A 17,592-nucleotide genomic window follows, 5' to 3' on the forward strand; every position below is an offset into this window, starting at 1 on the left:
CTTGCGTCGTAAAAAAGAGAGGCGAATCGGGTCAACTTTGCTGCGATGTACTTTGTAAATTTAGGGGGAAGTAAATCTTGTAATACTATACTTGAAATTTTAAGAGCTCGCCGATGAAATTTAATAAGGGTCTGCTGCGATCGGTTTCGCGATACATCGGAGGCCGAAAAATTACGGACTCGTGTGGCATGTCTGATCGAAGCCAGACCCTATCTACTTGTCTCTACGTACACTTGGGTCTCGATAAATTTTTGACTAATCTTTCAAGCGAAAAATCAATACAGCATAAACAAAAAGCACACTTACTTGATGCGGTTGTAGACGAGAAGCTCGGCGATCTCACGGCCGAGCCTGGAGTACAGGGTCTCGACGAAGACGAGCACCTTCGGATCAATCCTGAGCCTCGCCTCGCTCCGGTGGTCCGGTGCCTTGGGGAGTCTCGTCGCTCCCCTAAGCGTCGAGCAGCGTATCGCAGGCTCCGGCCTCGTGTCTCGATGGATCAAGCTGCAACATACACATACACCCAGCCACTCTGTAATTAATTCGGCGACACGAAGTGAGAGAGAGAGAGAGAGCTTTATACATACATCGCGCGTCACACACAGGGTGCAAAGTACAGGAGGGCGTCGCGGGCGTTAATTTTAATAAGAGCTCGCGCGCAGCGACGTCCCGCATTTGCATGTCTCGCTCTGTGTGACGCGAGAGAGGAAGGAAGGGATTTCAATGGGTCTTGGAAAATTAATTTAGTTAACTTCGCGCGGCCCGCGCCGGATTGTTCGGGCTATTTTGCGCGCGATTCCTTCAGGCAGTTTTAATTAAGACAGCGCGCAAGGAGAGCTGTGTGTTTTTCTTCTCAGCGCGCCGAGCTTTTTCTCTCTTCTACCGGCTGCTGCTTCTCTCGAGGTAATTTCGTAATTTCTTCTCGGATATGCGTCGAGTCGCGAGACATTTGGAATTTTTTTTCTGTTGCGCTTCCGTACACACGGCGCTGAGAATCGGTATAACCAGTTCTTCTTGCGCGATCGCTTCATTCGCGTGAAAGCAGAGTTCCTGTTTTTACTGCGAAACTCCCGGAAGCTTCTTGTGATTAGGCATTCCGTTTATTCGGTGCGCAGCCACAGAGAAAAACGTAAACTCGCGCGGCATTTATTAATGAAATCACTGCGCGCGTCTTCGAAACAAGCCACGCACTCGCGTGGAGTCGTAGTTTTGAAAATTTAAATCTTTGCTCGTGTGTTAGCTCTAGCTATGCGCCCCGACAAGCTTAAATATATAAACTTCCATCGCGAGAGAAAAATTGATTTGCATAATACACACCGCCGCAAAAATAACCCGAGAGTGAGAGAGCAGTATTACAGCCAAAGCTGCTGCGCCACTCGAGAGCTGTTGTTAATATTTAAAGCTCGGAACCGGCGAGTGTGTTTGTATAGGATTACTTGCGCGCGCGACGACGACGTGGCGTTTCTGAAATCGTCGCTGCTGTATGAAGAGCGTGAATGTGACGGTAGTAAGCTCTTTTGCGAGTCCTGTGTGTATTTACCGAGTCGGGGAGGTTGAGGCTAGTGGATAATTCCTCCGACACGCAGTATTATTTATTAATTTGCTTTTTCGCTCTTCTCTCTATTTTCAAAAAATCCGTACAGCTTCTATATCCCCCGGTAAAGCTTCCAACTCGTAAATTCAGATTACTCCTCATCGAATCAACGTCAGCCCATTAATCTCTCAAAAAATATGACCCTTCAAACGGCGACCAAAAGAAACGAGAAAAAAAAACACAATCGCCACGCCATAATCGCAATCGTTATCAGTGACCGCCAGCCTCGGCGCAAAACGAAGCTTGCAAAAAAAAATCATCGCAGCAAACGCTATTCCCATTCAATCACGGAGATACAGAAAAAACCGCAACGCGAGCGCACGCGGGGTACAATCCATCAAATCCTTACAAATCAAGCCGACAAAGCGATAAACGACCGCGAGCACATCAGCTCGCGCTTAATTACCCCAGGCGCTAATGAAGCTCGGCACTCAAGGTATAATTACCGCAGTGTATCGACGACGTGAAGAATAGCATCGACTCTCCTGCCAGAGGGATAAATGCCAGGGATTCTTACATGCGTCCTCGCCTATATGACTGCAAACTGCGCTCGGACATGCGAGAGGATCGACCTATTGTGATAAATCAAGGGGGAGATTGCGAAGAAGCCCATTTTTTTTCCTCGTTTGCAAAACTGCAAGTGTGTTTTGTCTAATGGCCGAAAGCTCGAGTTTATACGCCTCGTCACGGGGGGGGGGGGGTGTAAATTATACGCATAAGTTTCGGTGTGTAGTTATATACGTGGTATACACACGGTCGAGAGATCGCCGCCGCGGGGGACGAACGCGTTTTTAAGCGAAGCAGATTTTCATTAAAACTTCGCTCCAGCAGCAGTTATGATCGTTTTCCGGCTTCATTGCACCGTAAAGGCTGCTCTCAAACGCGGTGAGTTTAGCGTATACACCCTATACATCATCCACGCCGTACAGGCTATTTTTCGTCGGTATATCGCGCAAACAGAGGAAAAAGTTCAATTTTCACCGACTGAAAAAAAAACGAGATTAGGTGGCAGAATGTGGGATATAATTAACGTTCGACCTACATCCACCCCCTCGCGAGCGCGATAAAAACCCGGGACTCCGGAAAATTACAAAGCCTCGTTAATAGACGCATTTTCGAGGCCTCATCCGCCGCTGCCACGCACAGAGTATACAGCCATCGCCATAGTAGCAGCAGCCCTCTATCATGCAAATCAACCTCCGCTCTCTCTCATCGATTTACATTGTCGTCGTGCCGCTGCTGCTGCGTATAGAGATAAAGCAAACGGGCCGCGAGAGCGTATGCGTAGCGGCAAATGAACGAACGTTTCAATAACGTTAACGAGATCGATGACATCGAGAGAGAAAAAGCAATATAAATTACGGGGCTTGGAGAGAGAGGGAGAGGGGGGGGGGTAATACGCGGGGGAGCGGCAGTTCGATGGGGGTATGGGCGCAGGTAGACGCGGGCTGCATAATGATTGAGGTGCGCGCGGGATGTAACTTTTGATGGAAAAAATGTTCTTCTTTGTTCGATAGGGGATGATTGGAAAAACGAAGAGATAACGTTTTTATTATGCTGATTAAGAGTGAGAGAGAGGGGGAGGGAGGGGTAAGGGTGTGTAATCTTGAGGAGTGCTGCTCTCGAGAGTGTCTTCAGTTATAATCTGATTTCCCGAGATTTTCCGCCTGGCTACTTTGCATCGCGACGTTGAGAGATCGCAGTCGTCTCGAGCAGAGTAAAGAAGCTTCGGGTGCAGTGTATAATCGGAGTGTAAAGTGTTCCATTACGTCTCTGCCTTCGATAGCTTAATTATTTCGCGCGAAAGATCGTCGTTCTCGAAAGAAACAAGCAACGACGAGTATCCCGGAATCAATGGACAATCTCCCCGGGCGAACAAAGCCCGGAATTATTTTCCACGCCGGGAAAAGCAATCACGGCCAATTCGATATTCCACAGGGCTGATAATGGAGAGCAGCCCAAGTGTAAGCTCGCAGCATAGAGCGAGAGAGACACAGAGCGGGTATAGAGCGAGAGCGAGTCAAGGCATCGCAGCGCGGCATTATAGGAGAGACGTAAGAGATTGGGCTCGGGTTTGGCGCATACAAGCCAAGGCGGGCGCTTACCCTCGTAAGCTTAGGCCGAACACGTATGTACACGTAATCTTGCTGAGATACGACGTATATAGCCTGGCGCACCGCGACGTCGCAGAGGCATATATAGCTTTCGCGCTTGGACACGTACCGGGTGTGTGCAGCTATACGTACACGTGTATGTGAGGGCACATACGAGGCTCTCTATGGTCCAGGTTAAGCCTATTAGCAAAGGGCGACGGAGAAACAGAAATTGCGAGACTCTCAGGAGGTGCAAGACGTACACGAAGATGCCGAGAGTGAGAGAGGGTCTGCTGACATGTGATTATGGCTTCGTATATGCTGCGGGTGTTGAAGGTATGCATTAAATTTTGACGTTGTTTCTCGGGAAGAATTTATATTAAAATGGAGTTAGCGCGTATATCATATATGGGAGAGACGAATTTTCGTGGAGAGATTTTGCTTTCGTGCAAAGTTAAAACCGCTATACAGTGTGCCTCTTTAAGAGGATCGTCGGTCTAAAACGCTGAGTGGACGGATTGGCTGGTTTTTAAAGTCATCGCTCCGGGTTAAAAATTATTTTCCGAGATGGAAACTATTATACTCGCCGATAAAATTTTGCAAAGTTCGCGATAGTTGGACGGAAATTTAAGAGCGGAACCACTGCCGACCCCGTCGTCGCTGTGGAAGTTCGCATAAATATTGACTTTATGGCGGCGCCTAACGCGATAATTTATTCCGCCAACGTCTTCGGCAAACAGGAGCTTTTCCATTTCGGCCTTTCAAAATTTACCTCCGCAGATAGATAGATAGAGAGAGAGAGAGAGAGAGAGAGAGAGAGAGAGAGAGAGAGAGAGAGAGAGAGAGAGAGAGAGAGAGAGAGAGAGAGCAAACTCTTGGAGAGCAATTTTCTCTCTTCCACCGTTTTATTTGTTAACGACCATATATTACACCGTCAAATTCAGCACAGCAGCCTCGTATAAGACCAACATCAAATCTCAGCCCTGCTGGCACGCTCATCCGTTTCTCGTCGAGCCGAGCCATCATCCAGGCTCTAACAATCGATAAACCATACACACACATCCTCGCACAACGGAGCGCAAGCATATTCAGTCCGCATCAAAATCAAGAGCGACGCGGCGCCAGAGGAGTCGGCCGACACACACACAACACGAGAGCTTATTATACGGAAAGGGGTCATCTGACCCGAATCCCGGTAGGCATCGTCGTCGTCTCTGTCGTCGTCGAGTGCTTGTAAGCCTTAATGCGAATTTACGGTAACGGGGAGGGCACCTCTACCTCTCCGATCTCCGAATAATAGCCATAGCTGATCGACGATTAGGGAAGCGTTTCACCGGGCAGGGGAGAGTCAGCGGTGGCCGGCGGCTAGTCTGCGACGATCGCGAAAGCGGATAAGCTTCGGGGGAGGAGGTCGAGGCTGCTTTCTGTACAGGGCGGATGTGTATAGTGAGTGTGGCCCGCGTGTATATGCATGCTGGGCAGCGAGGGTTAATGATATTCCGATGTGTGCGCACGCGAGAGTAACTGGCTGAGAAACTGGGCACGAGCGTGGGGTATAGGACGTTTTGGAGATGAGGATACAGTTCGATGTTCAACGACTTGTTGTTGTTGTTGATTATTTTCCGCAGAAAATGCAACAGAATCGCTGTGCACTAATTCGATAAGTTCACTGGTATCTCAACCGAGCGTAATAGTACACTAAAACGTACAGAACCCACCCACGCACGATACACACAGGCGCACGCTCTCATATTCAACGATCGACCTGACGAGATTGCACCCGATTTATTAATGCCCTCTCGGTATTTCGCACGCGCCTACACTCACCCACACACTCCACTCCACTAAAATTTTCGACCCACTAGGAGAGGCTCTCACTCAGTTTAAGTACATTCCCAGAGCTGCGCATGTGCTGCATGCATATCCGTAAACGCGTACAAGCGATTCGAGTTCCGAGATAAAAAAGGGGGGTCTTGCGCTCGTGGGAATATCGCGATTCCGAGATGGCGGCCGCGCAGCGTCTTGCCTCTATACTGAAGCCTGTGTGTGTGTGTGTGTTATACGCCGCGTCGATATAGTTTCGGTACTTGGCGTTTTATGGGATATAGCTAGCGCTGAATGTCTGCAGCGAGAGCTCTCGAGAGTGAGCGAACGGCCGAGAGCGATATATCTCGAGGTTGATGCGCGAGCCATCAATTAACGTTTATTATTCCAGATAATTGATTGCTGTAGGGGCTGTTGTGTACAAGAGTGTTATCGATGCCTCAACGCTAACTTTTTCCTACGCATTCGGTAGATTAAAAGTCCAACAGATCTCGTACGTCGACCTGCCGTTTATTCAAATGCAAACACAGTCCGATCAGTGTTTTAATTATCGCAAGCGACCACTGTTTACACCGCGACTAGCGAGTTAACGCGTCCGAAAAGCGCGCGCGAATAAAATCGATGCCTACGCCCAGAGAGGTTTCGTTTAATTTCCAGATATAAAGCGCGCGGCGATTCGATCTCGATGAAAGAATTTAAAGGGCTTTGAGAAGGAGAGCGAGTGAATGGGATCAATTACTAAGGAAAAGGGGCTGCAGCACGCCTGTATAAGGGATATTACAGGTGGAGCCAATTGCCGAGCGAGCCGGCGCTACAAATCCATCGCCGAGGCACAAAGGAGAGCAATCTCTCACTCTCGGCCAAACATTTCTTTTTATACCAGCAGGAGCCGCGCGAAAATTTCGATTCGCTCTTTTGCATACTATAGGCGGATCATGGATGAAATTGACGTTGTGCTTTTTTTTCCTCTCTGTCTTTCCGCTTCGCGCTCGATATTTTAATGAAACATTTATACCGGCTTTTTTAATGAATAATAAAGATGATGGTGACGTTGGAGAGGCCCGAGCGCGTCGACTAACGAGTGGCGCGTAAAACAATGATGGTTATTTTATGAAAATTCCAGCTTGCGTGAGTTTAACGCGAGAAGCTTTTGTTTCGTCGTTGTTCTTTTTGCACTTGATGTGTAAAAAGCAGTTTTCATTAAAAAAAAAGTTGAAATAATCTCGCGAATAAGCCAGAACTTTCGAAGCTCTCCCATATCACACTCTCCGTCCACATATCATCCGAGAAACTCAAAGCTAACAGGGAATCGCGTAATCTCCTCCTCTACAAAAACTCCTCCCTATACGAAACTTGTCCAGCACATCTCCCTCTCCCAACAGAAGCTCCAGATTACCTTTTCTCTCTCGCTCTCTCACTCGCAACGCAGTAGGACGATTCGCCTCGCGTTAATCACTGTCTCGCGAGTTGCCCGGCTGTTTCGCGCGAATTTCACGCATCGAAAAGTTCCCTCCATCTATATATACCCGCGCGCGTATACGTACACTCGTCGAACGCTAATAACGCTGTATCGCGCCGCGAGAAAGAGAGAAGACCACTTCTCGACTATATATAGTATACGTGCACATACCGTTGGGCGCACGAGCGAAAAAGCAATTTTAGATTACGCTCGGGCTTGCTCGCCATTGTCGCCCGATTAAATTGCAGCGAGAGTAGTTGTTCGGCCCGTGTGTGTGTGTGGGGGGGGGGGGGGGTATGGAGAGCAGCTGCAAAATGCATGGAAGTAGAGGGAGAGTTCGGTCGTTTATGCGAGAGGATGAGCAGCGGTGGAAAAAAGACACGACGAGAGGGAAATGAACGGGAGAGAGAAAGTAAGTGGAATGTTGTTGATGAACGAGGGGGTAATGTAATGAGTTTGAAAAAGAGCCATATATACGAGTCCACGTACTCTGGCCGATTGAGCTGCTGTTCGACAATTACGCGGAACGACGAAAGTTTGGGATTGATGTGGTGATAAAGTGAGTATTCGACTATTGGAGCCCTATTTGGATAATGATTATGGTTATCAGAGGATTTGCGCAAGCGTATTATTTAACGTGGAGCTTCTGTTTGCAAAAACAAACGCATTTCCGGCGTTTACAAGACTCTAACAAGAAGCCTCTGGAGAGAGACAAAGGAACTTCTCCGGAGCGCAAAGGGAAGAGAAGCAGAGCGAAGCAATAACACAAGGATCAAACGGAGTCAAAAGGAAATAGAACGAGAGCTAAGGCGATGCTAAAAGAGAGGTAATAAGATAAAAACGCAAAGGATTATCGAAGCTCTCCTTCTCCTAAAAACAGAGGAGACGCTGAATCGAGTTCAGCCCTTCTCTCTCTCTCTCTCTCTCTCTCTCTCTCTCTCTCTCTCTCTCTCTCTCTCTCTCTCCTTGCCTACTTTTGGCACGGATAATCGACTTATCTTCAAACTCTCTCTCTTTCCCGGGCCTCTCGTTTTTACTCACTACACTCCTTTCTCTCTCTCTCTCTCTCTCTCTCTCTCTCTTTCCCGGGCCTCTCGTTTTTACTCACTACACTCCTTTTTCTCTCTCTCTCTCTCTCTCTCTCTCTTTCACGGGCCTCTCGTTTTTACTCGCTACACTCCTTTCTCTCTCTCTCTCTCTCTCTCTCTCTCTCTCTCCCTCTCTCTCTCTCTCTCTCTCTCTCTCTTCCAGTGACGGCCGCCTTTGTACTGCGATTTCGCTAAGAGATGCGCGTCTTCCGGGCTCGCGCCGCGCGGCCTCTTAATTCGAGTGCTGTTACACTTTGGCGTTAATTGCGCTTGTAAAGCGTTTTTCGCCTGCCCCGACGACGACGCGCGACGCTCGAGATCCTCTCTCGGCGACGTGATTCCGCCTTTTTTTCGGGGCCGCGTTCTGCCGTAGAGAGAGAAAGGCTTAACTGATTCTTTTACGACGAGTGCGCGCGTGTGTTCTGCTATCTTTCAGACGATTTTTTTGAAAAAGCCAAGCGCGCGGCAGAACTGCCCGAAAACAACTCCGTCATACACCTGCCGAAACTTGGCCGATCGTTGCCCTCTAGCGAACGTTCGATCCTCGAAAGCCACTATGCTGTATGGATAGACCCCCTTAGGAGAGAAAGAGCCTCTTCTCTCACTCTCTCTCTCTCTCTCTCTCTCTCTAGTTCCCGGAAAAGCTCCCGAGTAAGGGACACCTCGAAATCCTCCAAGCGCTGCTGCTGTCGCTGCATCGCAGTGCACTTGCCCAACGGGGGTAAACACCCTTCGAAACTAGGTTGAGCGTGTGCGCTGACGACTACGCGACACACGAGAGCTGCTCTGCGCTGCTCCTCCGAGGATATAGAAAGCTCGAGAGCGGGTGTGGACTTCAGCTAGCGCATATTAATCCAGCAGCTGATCGCCTTTCCCCTTCCTCCTCCTTCAAAGGAAGGAATGTATAAGACCGGGGGAAAAGTTAGGCGGCAAGTTTCGGCGATGAAATTTTCATGAGAGCCAAGAAGCTATGAGGGAAAAAAGGAGACGGCCGCAGGTATAGTTTTAATATCGCGCGATACTGTGTTGCTTCGACACGACGACGAGGAAGTATATGAAATTTATACACGGGAGAAGAAATTTGCAAGTCGAGCTTGCGATGAAGCTGTAGGTATGTAGGGAGAAAAAAAGGAGAATTAATGGTCTGGCGAGTTTTGACACTTGGCAGTTTTCGTTCGCTCTGGCTATATTAATTCCGACTAATTTAGGGGAGATTAATAGCGCACGATTAGCCGCGGCGCGATGACGGCGAGAGAGCGTTCGAAAGAAAAGTTCGTTGATGGATATTGTTCAGCGCGCGCGAGTTTTATCTCATCGAGAGGACCCCGCGCTGCGCGTGAAATCGCCGAGAGAGGAATAGATAATCCGCTTTGTAATTAATCAGAAAATCATTTTCCAGGCACTGCGCGTATACTTTGCGGAAGCCTGTCAGCTGTACTGCGCGAAGCGCATTATTAGCGCTTCTATGAAAATTGAAAGCTTAACCTTATATTGAGGGGCCTTTTTTTGCTCTCTCGGTAAAAGCGTAATTTGTTATCGGGCTACTCTCTTTTATGCATCGTCGAAACTACGGTATACTTACGGAAAGTTGAATCGGGGATGGGGGAGCTTAATGATTTCGTTTGACTGTTACCTGCAACAGATAAATGAAACGTATTCGATTAAATTTACCTTCTCGATACACTTTCAATTATAGATAATCCATCCGATATCGAACGTCCCGCTATCTCCGAGCGATATTATCAAGTTCCAATAATTGAATATCAAAAGTCCACCCCTCGCTCTCTCTTTCCATTGTCACGCATATATTCCATAATCAACGTCTCTCTCAAAGGCTATATTTTTAAAATACCTCCTTCTCGACTCGAATCCAAGAATTCAGACCATACAGTTACTCCGACGAGCTAATATCTCGCGACGTCACATAGAGAGAGAAAAAGAGCGCGAAAAAATGCCGAGGATTCGTCAGAGCATCCCATGGGAAAGCCTTAGCTCACTGAGACGCGCTCACTCGACTATAATTGTCAAGTAAATACCGGAGAGATAAAGCGCCGCTTCTGAGAAGCCGGAAAGTCGTTTTCTCTCTCTCTCTCTCTCTCTCTCTCTCTCTCTCTCTCTCTCTCTCTCTCGCAAGCGAGGATATACGTGACAAGCCACGGCGATGTTTACTCGAGTGGACGCGCTCGCGCACCTTCCGTCGTTATTTTTCCCGGGAATTCGCCCGGCTCTCTGTGTTGAATTTTCATTAAGGTTGCGCCGAGTTTTGCAAAGAAAGGCGCAGTGTGATAAGGCTTGGTTTTTGTTTTGAAAATGCATCCCTTCTCTTAATTGAATTCCTCGATCTATACGGTTCAAGGTAACTTGTTGCATTATAACCAACGCCCGAAAGTGTCAATTATGTCGAAAAGCTGTGTTTAACGTTCCCAACGGACAGGTTATATAATTATACTCGAAAAAAAAAACACAATGTAGCGCCGGTATAATTAAACGAGAGAATAAACACAGCACGAATAACATCGCGCATATAATCACATATAATTTTCCGCAAGTCACCGATCAATAACGCATACGCTTCGTTCGAGCCCAACCTATATCTTATAATAATCTCACGCATACAGCATTGAAAATCCATAGCACAGGTGTGTTCCGGCGATTAGTTTTCCTCGTCAAATCTTCTCTCCCTTTTTTTTCGCCGACGAAATCGACGCAATCCGACCAATCTCCGATCGCGCACTCGGTTTACCACTGGAAAACAAGGTTTTTCGATCGAAGCCCGCCACGTTCTTTTTCTATTCCGTCGACTGGTGTGTGTGTGTGTGTGGTACCGCCCACTTTTTTGTTTTTGTTTCGACGATGCTTTTTTCCACTTCCGCGCACTCTCGCGTGGCTCGTTTATTAGAGAGAACGCGAGCGTTTTTTCGGCCGGGCTATACGCGGGGACAAGATTCAGATGCGTCGCTAGAGGAGGAGGAGGTGATTAAGCGGTGGGAGTTTTTTTCGGCGATTGTTTGCGGTGTATTGCGGTTCGCGAGTGGTACGGATTTACGACGGACGTTGCTGCGTGTATTAGAGGCTTTTGGGACGATTTTTACACGAATGAAATCGATTATTGATATAATAACTTGTTTGTGTTTATTAAACGAGTGACGCTTTAATCCTGTTTTTGAAGCACAGGTATGTGTATTTACTCTCAAGGATTTAATGGAAAATAGCCGTTTAAAACCGAAAATTCTCGTTTTGAAGGCATTTTTTAACAATTACACTCTGTTTCAAATATCTCGCATTTTTGATAGGGACGGTCATTTTCGACAATTTTTTTTTAACATCAAGATCTCGGGCTAAGCTATTCAGTAATGCCTGAAAAAATAATGTTAGCTCGGCCAGGTAATGAATTACCCGGGCCGCAATAAAGGCTATTTTTTGGTAACTGTTTGTAATTGTGGCTTATTATATTTGTTATAATATTATTCAAAGGTGTATTAGTGATACACGTATATTATCTATACACGCGAATTAAAAGTCGGTCGCACATCCAAATCCTACGAACCATAAAAAAGCAAGGTTATGTTATGTAACCGCGACTCTTGCAGACGACTTCTAGCAGATCTGGCTAGAAATATTCCAGAATTCATGTCATTTTAGATGGGATTTCTACCGATAAGTTGAGACTGGAATCTACCCAGTTCATACAAATCTTGCCTATTTCTGGAAATATTATCGTCAACATCTCTACCAGGGTATCAAAAAGATAAATCAGAGAGCCGTTATACCGGGAAGAGAGGCTGTTATCCATTAATTCGCGTATAAAGCAATCCGCATAAATACTCGGCCACGCTCATTGAAAACAGCCAGCAAATACTTATAACTCATCCGAGAATATCAAATAACTTCATCCACGCGATCGCAATTAAAATTCATAATACACGTCCCACTGCTCGTACCGACAAGTTTGAAATAAAAAGAAACAACATCTAATTACGTCACCAAGACAACCAGAAACACTAATACAATTAAACCGTCACTTTGTCCTCCGTCAAGAGTTAAACGTGCATTTTTCCCGCTGTTATTCCAGCTCACGTTAAATGAAATAAAAATCGTCGCGGTATACACATTATATGCACAGCTGCGGAGTGGGCGCGCAAGTGCGTGTCGATTGCAATTTCGCGTCCGGCTCTGATATTTTCGAGGTGAGGAATTACTGTCGCTCGTGAAACGCGAACGTCGATCACGCCGGATTGCATGATCCGCGCTACGAAATAATTAATCACGTAATTGTAAAGTCGATGCTCTCTGTTGTGCGGAGGTGTGGTTTTAGGGGGTGAGGGGGTTGAATTACGCCGGCGATGGATGTGATTGATAAGAAAATTATTCTGCCGGCGTGTTTCCTTAATAATTGATATTAGATAATTTAATGGGTTACTCTCGCGCGCGCTCTCGCGTTTAGCGCGACGAAGGGGTTTTTACTTGTTAAAGCTCGGTGTATACGTGTGGAGGGGGGTTGGTGGGTACATTGAAAGTTTTATCGGTCGGCGGTAATGTTTTATATAATGAGGATTTTTTTAATTACGTGAGAAAGGGGTGTGCAGGTGGGTAAGAGGTACCTTTCAGAAAAATTAATGGTACGCTATCGTGTTCGTGCGGCTATGTAACACCGGATCTTTTTTCAAGCTGTCAAGAAACAAAAAAAAAAAAAAATTCGAATCCCAACCATTCCACAAGTGCATAAAACTCATCCCCGACAACTCCTCGCACAGCGGAAAAAAAGCACTTTTGTTTACATACCCCCGACTTATCTCTCGCTGCTCTACTCGCGATCTCTCACCTCACCCCCGCAAAAGATATACCCCCACATGCACGGCGTCGCTTCGTGTAATAGAGCCATATACAGCAAACCAGAGCAGCAGCAGCGACGACGACGGCTGCGAGAGATGGGGGAGGCCGATAGTCGCAGCGCCGAAGATCGTTCTCATTTTTATTGCCTTTATTATTGCCACAATGCGAACTTCCGCATATGTCCGCGTGGCACGAAAGTCCCCCCTGCGTGTCCGAACCACGTTTGCTCGCTTCGACGAACTGCTGCTTTTGCCTTTTTTCCAACCTGGCGATTCTTATTTTGCGCGTAATTTTCCGTTCTTGCACTCTCTCTCTCTCTCTCTCTCTCTCTCTCTCTCTCTCTCTCCTCCGTGGCTTTGGGCTGATAATGTTTGCACAGTTTCTTTTCTAGCCATGTGGAAGTTGCGCAGGACTGACAGCTCGACACCTCTCGGCTGTGTTTTGTTGTCAGCGTTGATTCTCATTGTGCGGGTGTTGAATTATTAAAATGTAAATTCCTCGTCGCGTTTACACGTTACCGCACGGTTGTAATGCACTCGCCAATTTATCCCTTGATTCAATTCCGTTGCATGAAAACGTCAAACGTTTTTCGACGCACACGAGCTCTCCCCCTCCATCGCGGTGACAAACCGTCAGCCGTAACTCACCTGTCAAAAATGTATCCCGAGAGCTCTAATACCACGTCTACCACTAATCGCTCTGTTTATATTTGTCTTCTTCTCCAGCTTTATTTATACCTACACAACACCAGGCCTTTCGATTCCCTTTCTACCCTCGCGCGCTTTTTCCTTCCTCGTTTCAGCGCGACGGCGGCGGTGGTTTTACGGCGCAAAAAAAAGGAACGAGCATCGGGGCGAAACGAGCTTCCGACGTTACTTGGAAAGTGCTTGTACGGGATTAACGTTTGCATTATTCTCGGGGCTTATAAGCTCACCTTTCTCGGCCGACGCGCGCCTGCATTTTTTTTCCTAGCCGAGCGTGCCCCTTTCGCCTCTTCGTCTGTCCCGCTGTATATAATACGCTCCTCCGCGATGTGTATTCGTTAATGCCGAGTCGGGGGAGGTTTTGGATTATGGGGTGTACGCGTATGCGGTGTTTACGTGCGATTCTCTTTCGTATAAGACGGATGACGATTGCGTTTGTTTTCTTCTAGTTTTTATTTCGAAGAGAAAATTGATCGATTTCAGATACGCATCGGCTGAAAATAACAGTCACCGATTCTATTTGCGTTAACAATTCAAGAGGTAACTGCGGGGGCGCACAAGTTCGAGCAAAAACAACATAGAGCCGCACTTGAAGTTTCCAAAGCTGTAAACAGACCGCGGTAAAGTACGAAGTTCTTCCGCGAGTTCCATAACTTCGTGCAATATAAATGTTTCTACTCCGGGAAAATTAGCGCCCTAACTACGTCCATCAAAGCTGTTCGCGATAATGTTGTTATACCGATGAATAATCACTTCATAAGCACGTCGAGAGCAATCTCGCTAGTTTTATTTCCGTCGATGTATGATTTTCGAATTTAAATCGCGAAAGCTCGCGCTTCGAAGGCTCTCAAAATTTTTCCAGCGTCGAGCGAGTCGAAATGCTGGGGAGAATAAAAAAATCGGAACGAAAGCCTGTTGCTGCGATGAACGAAGAGCACGCGCGCTCTCTTTTGAAGTGCCTTTATTATCTGCTACCAACTTTTCAAGCCCTACCGCCCACTTTGTTTTTCGAATCGAGCTCTCTCTCTCTCTCTCTCTCTCTCTCTCTCTCGCTGTGATTCGATCGCAAAAAGAGCTTTTTTCCACCCGCGCACCGTTTTTTCTCTCTGAATTTTGCCAGTTTGATTCCTAACGAAGCGCGAGATATTCCTTCTCGATATTTCCTTCGCAGTTTGAATTCGTTATCGACACACACTCCCCTCGAACATCCATTCACACGACAAAAACACCAGGCCAGCGATTTCCTCCCCCGAAGGATTCGAAATCATCAGCAAACAAGATCCCGGCTCTGGCAGCCCCCCCCCCCCCCCCCCCCCCCGGCTGTATATACGACAGCATTCACTCAAATGAAAATCGAATCGGGAAAACGGATCTCCATTCATGCGCGCCAATACATACATAAGCCCGTCGTCGTTGTCATCGTCGTCCCAGCAAATTGGCCCGTTGCTTTTTCACCCTTCGGAGCTATCCCCGCACTTCAAAGTCCTTGACGAACTGCCGGCGCTTCTCCTCGGACTCGTTCCTTCCCGAGGGAGCAGCGAGTAGCGGAGAGAGAGAAGGAAAGTTAGCGTATGAATAGGTGAGGGAGATGAGGAAGAGGGGAAGCCGATAGTTCGAGAGATTAAACCTCAAGATCTCGATTCCTAGCGAAAGGACGGGACCGTGTTTTTAGAAAATTGCTTGTTATTTCCGATCCGGCCGAACGAGGATTCACGCTGATGTTATTTCGCGTAAAGACAGCGTTAGGAATGTAATAAAACGAAAATCACACACCAGCGGTGGTGGGAACGAGAAAACAAGGACCGAAATAGGTATCGGGAAAATAACGGAGAGGGCGAGGGCGGCATAACCGAAAGCAAACCGAATCAAAAAAGAAGATAATGCAGAGGCCCCGCAACGAGGAAGGACCGCAGAGAGTGGCCACGCAAACAGAGCATCGGCTTTAGGAGGCAGAAAATCGAGAGGAGGAAAGCGAAAACCGAGGCAAAAACTTTCGAGAGGGGAAATCGCCGAGTCTCTCACACCCCTCGCGCACGGAGAGGGTGGGTTTCCTGCAATTTACGGGCGTCCAGCGAAACTGATTTCGCGGCGACGAAATTACTTCTCCTCTTCTCTCTCTTTCTCGTTTCCGCTTTGACGATACGGCGGCGGCGATCATCTCTCGGGTGTCGTGCGCGCGCGCGCGCGTTGCCCTCACCCCGCCGATAACATCGGACTTATCCGCAAAATGATCGTTTTATGATTTTTTACGACTTCGGGGCCCCGATTGGAACTTTTGTGATATTCGAGAGAGTATTACACTTTCTCTTTGTGTGCTCTCGCGTTGGAGGAGGAAGAGCTTTCGGAGTTCGATTCAGCGATTTTTTGAAAATACAAGTCGGGCAAAAGCTTGTTGGCCACGTTTAGATTGTGTTCCCAAGGTTTCTCGGGATCGTGTCCCGGTTTCGGAACTTCGGCTTTATTCGATTGGCACGTGAAATTTTCGATATTTTTCATCGCTTGCACGAAATTCATGCGACAGTTTTCCGAACCGTCGCGCGCACACATTTTTCAATTCGCTACGTTGGATCGGAATGTTTTTACACAGCGATAAATAAATCAAACGATGTACCCAAAAATATGTTTTCGTTATACAGAAGTAATTATCCGAACACTCATATAGCGAATCAAAACTAATTAAAATCTTAATTACGGAAAGTCAGGTCACGTTCCAGAACACAATGCTTTTTGCTCTACGTACAAATACATTCACAACTGCGTGTATAGCATAGCTCTGTGCAATGTTTGTTCGACTCTCGTCAAAGCTTGCCACGCGGCTGAGCATATATTGTAAATGCCTGCAATTATTGGCATTATTCGATTTATGGCAGGCCGATGAGCCGAGCTCTCGAGTCTCGAAAGCGCTACATTATCACGCGTAAACATACGGGGGGGGGGGAGGGGGGATTTTCGAGTTCCAGCCACGCATCGATTGAATGAGACAAACAATACGCGCGGTTTTAGCGCCCAGTGGACAAGGATTGATCGCGGCCCGCATTTGATCGTTAGTTTGCCGCGAAAAAAATATTCGGTATAGAGGGAATATGCGGGTTTCTATCGGACGTACCCTCGAGCGATAAATTTCGAAGCAATTTGGATCGATAATTATTCGCGGAAGCGCTTTGAATGATACGAAGCATAAATGCCGCTAAATTTAAAAGCTCGTGTTTCAGAGAGCCGGTGTGAGTTTCGGTGCTCTCTATCTCTCGATGCTTTCATGTTTAATGGCCAAAATATTCCTGGCGCTTCCTATTAATGCGTAATGACCTGCCTGGCTGTGGCTCTAATGGCGACAAATTTGCGACTTTGTAAATTACTCAAGCTCGAAAAGTAGAAAAAAGCGATTGCGGCATTTTTCAAGAAGTTACGCGTTTGATTATAAAAAAATTCACCGCGACTCGAAACAGCTCTCGGGTATTTTTCCGCTCAATCGCTTCAAAAATCATCGGCGGCGAATCGGCTTGATTAGCCAGTAGCTCGTGAAACTTTTTATAAAAAGCGCAAGCACCGGCTTTCACCCTACAAGGGGGTAGCTTTGAATCGCGCACGCTTGTCGCTAATTAAAGGAGGCCACGCCTATTCATTCGCGGCGACGGGTCGATCGATCGATTTGCGCCGGATGGAAAAATTGCAGCCGATGGTTGAAGTGTACGCGGGCGTATAGCTACTTGTGTTTGCCGCCAACAATTTGTTATTCTCATGATTCCTCGTTAACTGTAATTAAGGCTTGAATTAACTCGCTGTAATTTGCGCACGTCAAAGCAACTTTCTTTTGTGTATATCTCTCCTCGTTATTCGCATCGCAACTAATTAACTATGGCAATCACAAATTTAATCACGTTTGAGCCAAGCAATCGACGCTGATGACTTAAAATATCTAAATTCGCTGCTAATCAACTCTAGCTTATAGCCGGTCACTGCTGCATGTGCGCATCGAATTTCATAGATACACACACGC

General features: G+C 47.1%; 1 protein-coding gene across 2 annotated transcripts in view; it reads right to left on the minus strand.

The window, feature by feature from the left end:
- The window catches only part of LOC100120347 (bifunctional heparan sulfate N-deacetylase/N-sulfotransferase), a 106,867-nt gene that overhangs the window by 41,900 nt on the left and 47,375 nt on the right, over positions 1-17,592 (minus strand). For both annotated transcript variants that reach the window (XM_031924711.2, XM_001603946.5), the window contains exon 3: positions 307-504. In XM_031924711.2, the coding sequence (XP_031780571.1) occupies positions 307-504 (198 nt within the window). The remainder of the gene's footprint in view (positions 1-306; positions 505-17,592) is intronic.

This window comes from Nasonia vitripennis, chromosome 2 (assembly GCF_009193385.2).
Source record: "Nasonia vitripennis strain AsymCx chromosome 2, Nvit_psr_1.1, whole genome shotgun sequence".
Classification (NCBI taxonomy): Eukaryota; Metazoa; Arthropoda; class Insecta; order Hymenoptera; family Pteromalidae; genus Nasonia; species Nasonia vitripennis.